General features: G+C 35.8%; 1 protein-coding gene across 1 annotated transcript in view; it reads left to right on the top strand.

The window, feature by feature from the left end:
• The first annotated feature begins 1114 nt into the window (after window positions 1-1114).
• LOC128995484 (ras-specific guanine nucleotide-releasing factor RalGPS2-like) overlaps window positions 1115-12268 on the top strand; it is a 30572-nt gene continuing 19418 nt past the window's right edge. Inside the window, exons 1-4 of the mRNA XM_054420503.1 lie at window positions 1115-1397; window positions 6403-6499; window positions 8722-8870; window positions 9978-10068. Of these exons, the coding sequence (XP_054276478.1) occupies window positions 6425-6499; window positions 8722-8870; window positions 9978-10068 (315 nt within the window). The 5' untranslated portion in view covers window positions 1115-1397; window positions 6403-6424. The remainder of the gene's footprint in view (window positions 1398-6402; window positions 6500-8721; window positions 8871-9977; window positions 10069-12268) is intronic.

The following is a 12268-nucleotide window of genomic DNA, read 5'->3' as shown; positions in this document are numbered from 1 at the left end:
AGACTGTCAAAGGAAGGTTCCATGATGTGCCGTTAGAGCGTGCTTAGTGTGTTATTTACTGCCGTCCGGCGTCACAAGGCCACACTAAAAAAACTAAAAAGTTTGTTTTAATGTGGCCTTGGTCGTCGGCACTGTCGGAAGTCGGCTCCTCATCATATGCTACCAGCAGACGCTGCAGCTGTGTGCGGCTACATAGCCTAGCGGTGGACGCCATAGTGGAAGGAAAATCCGTCCATGGGTGGACGCAAGAACAAATTAACCGCAGCACTGCCACGGCTACTTTTAACTCCAGACCGTGGCCTGGTATAATTTCCAACGTCGCAAGTAGTGTTGTTATTAGTGTCAGACGTCCCAAAAGATAACATGGATAACATGGCAGACATCAGGGTGACACCAGCTAATTAATTCGAAAATCATTCATTTAAATTTATAAACATTAAAAGATTGAAAATAAAACATATAGAACTAAACCAAAACAATATAAATTAAAAATCTATTTCTGTACATTTAAACAAAACAGCTGTAACAACAACACAACTTGAACCTCCCGGGGCTTACAAATGGTTCCAAACGACCCCCTCCTGAAACCCCCCCTAAACCACTAGATGCGGTCCTGTTTGTACTTGTACCCATCCATCGACAATCGTCATCGTCATTATTCTAAATTATCGGCAATGACGGCAATCTTATAATTTTTATAGTAAAAGGTATGGGTTGCATTTTTCCTTTTCATCTAATATTAATAATACGAAATGTATACAAAATGTAAATTTGTTTCACATAATGTAAGACAATAGGCATTCTAAAATGTAAATACAATAATAAAAAAATATTTCAATACAAGTTTGAATTTAGATGATTTATAAAAAGAGCATAAGCTTCTGTTTATTGATCAGACAATAAGTTTATTTAATGTATTCGCGTTAAGTGTACTTAATCAACGCGTTTGTATAGTCGTGTTGTATTTTTTGGTCTTTTTGTTGAGACAAAGACATCAAAAACTATTTGAAATAGAAAATTGAAAAAAAAACAGTAAGCATGCATGCACTAAAGCGGAAAAATATTCAGAACAGAACAGATGGTGTTTTATTAATTTGTATACCTACCTAGGCAGGAGGAAGGATTTTCGATTTCGTCTTGTCGTCTTGTCTCTGTGTAAAATAAACTGTTATGGTTGTCGAAGACTTCCTTTTATCGAGATATATGGGCCTATTTTAGATTTCATACCCACAAGTACTTTGGTCACGTGACTACATACTTTCATTTAATTAATTAATTAGCCTTAATAAGTAAGTAAGATTATGGGTCCAGTTAGAGATCAGATTTGTACGTAAGTTAAGCTGCGTGTTTGGCGATACGACCTGTAACATTTAAATAACGTTTTCAACTACCCACAGGTAAGTCTTTATCTTTGTAATGCCCTTTGTTACTATCCATTTAACAATTACCTAGCTCAGTTATGGTGTTTTGGCCTACTAACTTACACGCTATAGCCTAAACTGTCATTACCACACATTAGACTAGGCCTAGGCCTATCTGTTTTGTCCAATATACACTCTGATAAACTTCATAGGTCTAAGCCCACAAATACTAGAAAAGCCCCGGTATGGATCATAAACATAAACAAATAGCGTTTTTGGCCCGAAAGTAAACAAACCCCCTATACTACATAAACATATGGATTTCTTTACATTCGGGCCAAAAACGGTGTGGATCATAAACATAAACAAATAGCGTTTTTGGCCCGAAAGTAAACAAACCCCCTATACTACATAAACATATGGATTTCTTTACATTCGGGCCAAAAACGTCATTTGTTGATGTTAATGATCCATACCGGGTCTTTTCTAGTATTCGTGCCTAGGCCCTAAAGGCAGCACTCTACTTTACATCCTACACTCATTCGAATGAAAATATCGATCGATATATCGATTATTCGATATCGATTCATCGATATTATGATTAACTTAGGCCTAGGCCTACTCACTATTTCGATTGCGGTATTCTATACATCGATTATTGCATTGTTTTTGTTTTAAAATTTACATTTTTGTTTATTTTGATATATTCTCGTGACAATTTGTATGTCTTTTTGGTAACCAGAACACAGTGATTACGCCAAACTCGGTGATTCTCGCTTCCCTTCGCATTTTCTGTCTAACTTATCGATAGCGTATTTCCGCTTAGTAGTAAGTTGAGATAGGACCTTTTTTTTGCCTCCGTCACTAGAATGCTAGCCTGCCTACCCCTAGCCCAAAAATCTTTAGGACTATACTAGCGCTTGCTAGTAATAACTGGCATTTATTCACCTACAAAGGTTCTAGTCATTTGGTAATTTTGTCGGTCGGAGAACCCGGTCACAAGGGGGAACAATTGGGAATGTTTGTGACGATTGAAGAGTAATGCGAGTATACGGAGGAATGCGGTATTTTGTAACGTATGGAATTCGTTGAGGAAATACAATACTCTCTTATAAGGAATTGTTGCCACATTGGGATTACGTAACTGGACTCCCAAAACAAGGAGGCCGTACAACCGAGTTACGTGAACGAGAAAACTCGAGTGGCGGGGCGTGAGCGGCGACCAACGAGTCGAGCGCCGGCTGACGGGGACAAACGACGCGAATCGAGGACTTCCAAAGACTGCCACGCACGAACACGACTGCGGGCGGTCACGAAACTCTTACTGCCGTCCATGGGAACCGTGGAATAGCTTAGTTTTTAGCGAATTTCCCTATAGGGAAGTAGCTATTACCGTAGGTGGCACGATAAGACCTAGACCCGGGACCGATTTACTTTTTCATTTTGATGTCCCCAGAGGCCAAAAACACTATTCGTTCAAATTTTTATATATCTTATCTTACTAATATTATAAATCTGAAAGTTTGTGAGTTTGTGTGTATGTTTGTGTGTATGTTTGTGTGTATGTTTGTGTGTGTGTTTGTTGCTCAATCACGCATAAACTACTGGTCGGATTGGGCTGAAATTTGGCATGATGATAGCTCACATTCCCGATTAACATTAAAGCATATTCATATCTCAAAAATCCTTTCGGGCTCCGCCCCAGTGGCTCTGTAGTTCCCCATGTTAATCTTATGATTTTTCATATTTAAAAGGAATTAATGAATCTTAACAGCTGTTTCAATTAAACAAGTTGGTTCTGTTCTATGATGTGCAATAGCATAAAAGTTACACGGATTACCAACAGGGTGCAGCACTATTAATTTTTTTTTATTTATGACAACAGCTAATTTCCAACCAAAAGGTGAGTGAGCGTAGCGAATGAACTTCAACCTGGAAGCGAGTTGGCGTAGCGAACGAGCTAACCTGAAGGCAAGTGAGCGCAGCGAACGAGCTCCAACCTAAAGGTGAGTGAGCGTAGCGAACGAACTTCAACCAGGACGTGAATGAGCCATGCGAATACTTATGAAGTTAAACGGGGCGAAGCCCGCGGGTACAGCTAGTGTATATATATATAGACTTATATATATATATATATATATACGTCCGTGAACGCGATAACTTGAGTAATTTTTGTCCGATTTTGATGAAATTTGGTTTAAAGGTGTAAAGCGGGATAAACTTGAATGAGTTCGCGAACCAGCATGATCGGACCATGGGAACGGGGCTTTACGGGGGGTTTTATGGGGTAAAAATTGGTTTTTCTCACTTTTGACCCTCAAAACACAAAATTTCCCAATTTATCTTTAGACCTTTTTAAAGAGCTTAAAAAAACAAATAATTTAGTATATGAAAGTATTTTTGTTCGATTATTAGTAACGGAGAAAATTAAAAAAGTTGTAAATTTAAAATTCCCATGTTATTCTTATGGAGAATATTGTCAAATGTTGTAGTTTGCTTGTTTATGAATATATTTTGATCAAACTTGGCAAATTTATTTATTTTCTACTAAGCTATCAATATTTTACTCAAAAACACACTTTATTAGTTTCCTTGTAGCAGCAAACCTAGGTACTCGTTAAACCTAATGTTATTAAAATATATTTAACTGAAAATCAATTCAGACAAATGGAAATTCGCTTAGTCGGCAGGTTTGCTGCGGCGGGGTATTGTATAACTTAAATAAAGTCATTTTTAAAGAACTTCACCACGAATTACATCGGAAATTTAACTTAGTCAGAGTAGGGCCTATATGATGTAGGTAATCCTGAAAATTGTTTCAAATGGATGCAAGATTACTATACGTGAAACCTGAGCACAACCATGGTAACAGACCTATGGAAATTTTGGATTAGTAGCCTACATTAAATCTCAGTTAAGACCTATAACCATTTCTCAGTCAACCATAGTAGAAATTTCGTGGATCCAATTAAGTAAGTTCTGCTCATACCCAGACTGAATCTTCATGGAGATGACTCAAAAAATCATTGGGAACTGGCATAAAAGGGGAAAATTTATCGTATCATTTTGCTAAATAAGTTAAGAATCTGTTTCGTAGGAATGTTAAGATTTCTAAGGAAGACCCTTTCTTTTTCTTCGTTAAAGCTGTGAAACAATTATATCCTGGAAGATTTTAACTAAGTTTAGTATCTAGAATGAGGCTATAATTTGTAATTTGGTTTTTTATCCTATTTTAAGTTAAATCGTTAGCCTATATATTTTAATTTTGTTTATTTACAAATATAAGATAAACTAACTTAACTGATCATAATTACAGCTGATATTTAATTTAAAACGATAGGCCTATTAAAAATCGATAGAAAATAATCGATAAGTTATAGGCCTATTGATCGATATTTTCATTTGAATGAGTGTAGGACGTAAAGTGCAGCCGCTCTAAAGAACATCATACAAACAACATAAGCCTATCTAGGCCTTGGTTGCATTTGCTTATATTTTAACTTGCGCATTTGCTTAAGTTACGATATAGTATCAGATGAATACCCTAATTGATACAGGCCTAGGCTTGTATCGATTATTATCTGGTTTAATAAGTAATATTATACCGGTAGGCCTAATGACTTTTATTAATTAGGTATAACTTAAGTTAAGTTACTAACAACTTATGATGTGTAGGCTAAATCAGAGGCGTCACGTAAACCATAGATTTGGGGGGGCACATTGATATGACACCATCCGGGGGGCTGGGGGGTATGGAATACCTCCCAGTAAAAAGGGGGGGGGAGGGAAATTTGATTTTTCGTACTTAAAAATGCTGCTGTAAGCCTTAAATCCTTTAAGGCCTTAAATGTTAATTTTTATATCTTACTTTATAGTTTTTTACCTCCTGGATCCAAATACTTATACCATTATTTTTCACCGCTGATGAATATTTCTCAAGATATCACCATCAAACTATACAACATTACAATAAACAAGGTAGGATGTATAACATTACAATTGGAATGAACTGTGGGTTAACTAAGCCTGCAGCTGACTCTTTTCAAGCACACGACAAGCAACTCCACCGTCACAAGTTAAGGTTAAGTGAAGAGAGTAACATGGTTGGTGAGAAGAATAACTTCGTTGATTAAACATAACTAAAACATTTCAAGTGATTCTGTAGTCAATAATGTTTTCTATAAAAGTAATTTCGTCACATTATGGAGATATAGATGGACTAGTGGACTAATTACATGTAGTTCTTATTTAGGCATGTCAGGATGGTAGGTCGTGCTTTATGTGAATTCGTGACTGCATTAAGTGTTTTCAAGATAGGTTAGATTAGGAAGGTAAAGTTTAGGTTATAATGAATCGAGTTGTTAACTTAGTTTATGTCACCTGCAGACTGTTTTTGTAAAATTAAATTCCTGAGAAAAACACTTAAAATTACTATTTCAAAAATGCTTGCAAATAATGGTACCGGTAGGCCTATACCCTATATTTGGATTCAGGAGGTAAACAACTATAAAGTTAGACATCAAAATTAAATATTTGTTTGGAGGCACTTATACTAAATAATTACCATAACGTTGCAAAGTGCCACTGGGGTAAATAAACACCACAACATAAAAAAACCCCTTGCTTAACCTTAACATAATTGATAACCTTAACCAAATTAATATAGAAAACGCCCAGTCCAAATCCACTTAATATTTTTCCTAGGCTATGAAGTTTCTTACCTATTAATTAATTTAGATTAAATTTTCTTTCAGTTGTAGCACTGGAGCAAGGATAATTAAGTTAGGCTTACCAAATTTACTCCCCATTTATTGGTGACACATTCTAGATAGATTAATTAAACATAGGCTTAGTGTAACTTAATTAATTGCAAAAAAATAGATTTTATAGAAAAAATAGAGACCCAACCGACTTTGTAAAGAAAAAAGTCCAGGTAGTCTGTTATTTAAAGTGATTTCCCAATGTAAAATAATTATTTTGGTTTTACTTCTTGTAGGCATTAACTTGTTTGTAATAGTATTGTATTTATATTTTGTTCTAGGAATAATTCCTTATGTGCTCTCATGGCAAAAATGAAATATTCAGAGATGTCAAGGGACATCTCCTGCGACAGTCTCTCAACTCTTCGGCTCATAGAGGTGAACCACTATACAGTAGCCTCTTCCTTCCACGATATGGAGTGGTTGTGGATTTAATGCTAACCTAACCTAATATGCCCGCGAAAAACTAAATATTGACTTTGAATATAGATAGTTAATCTAAAAAAGGTTTATGTAGGCCCAATATTATACGTTACTAGTCCTGAAAGTAACTTAGGTGTTCACTGGATGAGTGTGGTTGTTCCTTTGTGAGACGAATGTGAATGTGGGATTACCATACAAATCTGGTAAACACATTTTGGACGAGCGGTACAGTTGTACTTTACGCCATACTACCTTAACAATAAAAAAAACTGTACAAATCCTTAGTATATATTCCCACCACTTATATAGTCCTTTAGACAAAGCACTAACAATCGCTACAGTAGAACCCCTCATATCCGGCCACCACGGAACAAAGCCCCCTGGCCGGATTAACCAACCTACTATTAAAGTGACAATTTCATACCTAATCATAATTTATGTAATCAATATATGCAGTTAAAAGTATCGTTCAAGTATGTTCTGCAATTATTTTTAGGATAATAAACATATTTTTAAAAATAAAAAAAAGAAATTTGTAGGTTAAAGTTGTTAAAATATTATTACAGGTAACCATAACCTTTTACATCACAATAAAGGTAAAAATTGCAATACATTTACCTTGTAGATCATTAGAACTTGAATGGTACATACAATTCTAATCAACTTTCTAATCCATTTTGTGAAATACAACATTTTAAATGTACTGTACCATAGACAAATAGAATAAATATAGACCGTCAGCTGTGCTGCGGTTAGCAGGAGTTTTGGCGTCCACCGCTAGGTTTGCCGTGTAGTTACGGCGCACACCGCTGCAGCATCTGCTGGTCGCATTCGGCTCCTGCGCTCCCCGCCTGCAGCGGTGTGCACCGTAACTACACGGCAAACCCTAGTGGTGGGCGCCGGAACCTTCCTTTGACAGTCTATATTTATTCTATTTGTCTATGACTGTACTAATGAAAACAATCAACCAACTGTTCAGAGGTTAGGCCAACTAGCTTAACTAAGTGACACAGTAAAATGTATTTACAAACAGATAAATAGTAAGAACTCTCAAGTCACAAAGACTAGTGCTTGCATCTACACGTCTGCAAGCTGTGAGAAAACTATTTATTATAGGCTTCCTAAAAGGGGTCAGATAAAGAGGAGACCGTTAAAATCAAGGCTGGATATCAGTGGCTCTACTGTACTCATAACCTCTCGAGAGGTTATGTTTTTGTTTATAACCACTCATTGCCAAATATATTCAGCTGGTGTCCGGTAAAAACTCATTACAGTATAGTTATAAGTCATGAAGCCCATTTGATTAGTTTTCTGGACGAAATCCTTGCATGGGCAGTTCGTAAAAACAGTGTAGTGTGGCGTAAAAACATTTTAAATACAGTGTTCATGTATTTTAACTTTGTTTCGAACATGTATATTTTATAAAACAAATTTGTAAACTTAATGGCAACAATTTTAAAACACATACTAAACGTAACTTAGTAGCTACTTATTGGCTGTAAACAGTGACTCATTCAGTGGTCAGTGAAGTAAACAAAGGCTATATTAAGTTATAATCTAACTGTAACATAGGCCTTCTAACTCTGAACATTTTGTGATCTGCTGAATAACCTACATTCAATTTACAATGGTAATACATAAGGTATATTTTGATTTTTTACAATAGTGTTGAATCTGCAGCGTGATTAATCCACCTGTAGAAAATTGGGAGTCTGCTGTAATCACAGCTAATGAAATTATATAGGTAACATCGTTTCAACCTAATTGGTAATAAGGCATGATCAATCAACCTTTGCAAAGAGTTTTGATATAAAAATGTAAATACTTTTTTTGTTAATATTATTGGAAAGTTTTACCATGCAGTTTTACTAAGCATACTAATATTTATTGTGGTCATGATTGTACTCTTGATTAATTAAAATTGAGTTTGTAGATCCTTGAAAAATTTAGTTTTTAGTCATTGTCTACCAGTTGTAGCCAATCTTCTGTATGTATAGTCTTGTTTAACCCAGATTTAAATGTGTTGAATCATGTGAGTTAGCCCCAAAATATTTGTAAATTATAATCCATTGGTTTTGTGTTCTTTTAGTAGTTTTTTTTGTTTTTAAAGTTAATGACGTATGCATTTCTAGTATGTTCTTGGTGAACAAAAATACAGGTTAGGCCTATTTTCTCAGGAGAAACATGAAAAAAAGACAAGAGATTGTGACATTGAGCCTGTGACACTTCCTAAAAATACTCCGAATAAGATCTCTCCAAAGAAGATCTCTCGCACTTCAACTGCGGAATCAATCAGTACAGCGTTGCCTTGTTATGACAATCTCGGGTAAATATTTCATTTCAAGATTTGTAACAAAGGCTATAATTTAACTACAAAGTCTATTCCACAATAAAGTTCGGCCAAAGTTTCTGTGCACGTGCCCAAAACTGGTCGGGTCTTGGTGAGGTGTTGGCGGGGGTACTTTTGTGAAAACATTTGTGTCTTCTTTGTCACTCAGTGTGACTGACTCACCCCTACTCCCAGCTCTGCCAATGACTGTCACCCATATGTTTTAGTTCGGCTAGTAGCGACTTGTCCGCGTGCACAGAAGTTTTGGCCAAACTGTACAGAGTGTCCAAAAACAAAAAGTCATGGGTCGGTTAAATATTTTTTGAAATATTGAAAATAGAGCTACAAAACTTTAAGATTTTCTTCTGACTCCTAGTGGGCCGTTCCCCTGAGGAAGGAGCGGATCACTGAATATGTGATAAAATAGATTTTTTTGTGCAAAGTTTTGTAGTTCTATTTTAAATATTTAGAAAAATATTTAACCTACTCGGGACTTTTTGGACACCCTGTTTATACCTACTAATTATTAACAGCTACCGAACAAGGTTTTAAATTCCAGTTACACTGTCGAATATCTTGAGAAGTTTGATGCCGTGGCAGTATGACATTTCAGCATTGTTAGCTGCTTGTAGCACTGAGCCGGCCGAGCTGAAACTGAACCGAATCATGTTTACAATCAAAGTATGGTTGGCAGATCACAGTTTTTCGCTCACTGTAAGCAAAACCAAGATTGTGATTCTGTCCAAAAAGCGGTTTTACACCATTGTGCCATTGAAGGTGGGGGACTTCGGTCCAAACTGTTCGTGCCGCCAAGTACTTTGTGTCATGTTAGACAGTAAGCTCAGCTGGCGAGACCATCTTCTGTACAAGGCCGCTAAGTTGATTTCTTCTCTTAACTGCGTAGTGGCCAGTGTCTGAGGTCCTCTGTTCAGTTGAAGAGCAGACTGTTGTGTAGTTGCCTAACACGGATGTTAACCATAGACCGGTCTATCGAGGCTACTGTAGAACCACATGCTCCCAAAAGTAGGTCCATTGGCATTATTTGTAAACTTTCTCATTACTGGTGATCTACCTGTTATAACACAAGAACTTGACTTTTTCCAGTGCCACAGGAGTCCAGTCGCAATCTAACAGCAAATCACAGAGTTTACCAGCCCAGGTGTCTCTGCGATCTATGGACCAACTTGTCTTGGAGGTCAGTATTGTTGCTAAAGCCGCTTTTGCATGAGACCAGTCGGCAGGTAGGCTACCTCAGGCAGGTTGCATCAGGTAGCTTGGAATCTACTAACTGAGTCTGGTAACCTGCCTGCCTACAGGCCTTGTGTGACACGGTTGAACAGTTTAGTCACTGTGTGGTGTCTATGGGTGGGGAAACAATGAGAAGTTGTTCACAAAGCTCAGTAGGTGTGGTGAAGTATGAACTGTAGTCATAAGTTGTCCACAAGTTTCAGTAAATTAATTACCAGTTAGTCTCTGGTATTTATTGTCGATTGTCTACTGTGTGGTTGGGAGATTGGGAAAATTCAATAACAGGAGCTTTGTTTGGAAAACTGATTGTCTAGCTGTGTATTGTCAAAAGATAATTATCTCCAAAAATGTGTAATAAATCTATATAAATACAAATGAATCCCTTTTTTTTATAGTATTCCATAACTCGAGAACGAGTGCACCGAATTGGATGATACTTTTTTTTGTGTTCCTTAGTGCCAGAGGAAGGTTTTTATGTAAGGAAATTTATAATCCATCCAACTGTTATTTAGTAATTTGATTTTAAAAATTTAAAAAAAAAATGCCTTTACATTAGCATTGGAGGAAAATGTTTTCATTAAACTGTAAGATACAATAACATGTGTTAATTTTTAACCAAAAGGTGAGTGAACGTAACGAATAAACTTCAACCAGGATGTGATTGAGTGATGCGAACGAGCTCATCTTGAAAATGAACGAGCATTTGACATAAAACCACATTAGGACAGGATGACCTGTCGGGCCAGCTAGTTTAAAATAAATATCTTGAATAGAAATTCAGTTTGTTTCTTCTTTGCAAATTTATGTGTTGAAGGTTTAAAAAATCAATTAGTTATTGGTTCCTAGAAGTCTTTACACAAATCATGTTAAGAGTTAAGTATTGGAATTTTCGCTCCTTTAAACAACTCCAAAGTCTTAATTTTTTACTTGTCAACACATCATTAAACTTCCTCTAATAGATTTCTAGGAACTATAAATCTAATTTGTACAGAATGACAACTTTGACCAAATGTATGATAAAATTGAGCAAAGCTTTATCTGAGTGCTATCAGAAAGATTTGTCATGACAAAACAACGATATTAGTAATACCACAGCTATTCATTGGTTAGGTTTATTGTTTGTTGTTCTGGGCAAAATGACAATCTGATTCACCTTCTGGTAAAATGATTTTTACTCAGCAAAATATACCACCACGGTTATTTCTGGTTTCAGTTCACAAAAATCATGTAAGTCCATTTTTAGCGAATTTCCCATATAGGGAATAAGCTATTACCGTAGTACTCATGGTAAGACCTGGACGCGGGACCGATTTTTTTTTTCGTTTTGAGGTCCCTAGAGGCCAAAAACACCATCCGTTCAAATTCATATATATATATATATATATATATGTGTCCGTCAGCACGATAACTTTTTTGACCCAAAAAACATAAAATTTAGCAATTTATTTCCAAACCAGTTTGTAGAGCTTAAAAAAAAAATAATTTAGTATATTGAAGCGTTATTATGCGCCTAATGGTTACGGAGAAAATTCCAAAAAATTGTAAATTTAAAATTCCCATGTTATTCTTATGGAGAATGAGTAAACTGTTGTAGTTTGCTTGTTTATGAACATATTTTGATCAAATTTGGAAAATGTTTTTATTTCTTACTAACTATTAACATTTAAAAAAAAACAGTTTTACCCTCCCTGATGCAGCAAACCTAAGTACTTGTTAAACTAATTCTATTTAAATCGGGAATAACTGCTATATTTTTAAGTAGACATTTCAGTGTATATCCAATCAGTCAAATGGAAATTCGCTTAGTCTGCAGGTTTGCTGCGGCGGGGGTATTTTAATTTAGAACTTTTGGACCTTATATTATTTCAGCGTACATTATATATTGGCATACACTTGACACTTTGATAAAATACAACATGCATGAATTCATTGAATTTCAGTAATTAATAAATTGCATTAAATAAATTAGTCATATTGATTTGAATACACTTCCATAGTTGATTTTTAAAATGTTCGGACTTTTAATTCAAAATCATGTTCAATAAATAGTTAAGTTGTGTCCGTCGTGGTCGTTGTGCGTATCCCACATGCATATTTATGTGCCATCATATTCATAGGTAATACCAACACACTTTCACTTTCATGTG

The sequence above is a fragment of the Macrosteles quadrilineatus genome, unplaced genomic scaffold, assembly GCF_028750875.1.
Source record: "Macrosteles quadrilineatus isolate MER2022 unplaced genomic scaffold, UCM_ALF_1.0 Scaffold_5__1_contigs__length_97177068, whole genome shotgun sequence".
In the NCBI taxonomy this organism is placed as follows: domain Eukaryota; kingdom Metazoa; phylum Arthropoda; class Insecta; order Hemiptera; family Cicadellidae; genus Macrosteles; species Macrosteles quadrilineatus.
Note: the sequence above shows the minus strand (reverse complement) of the source record. Positions and strands in the feature narration are given on the sequence as shown.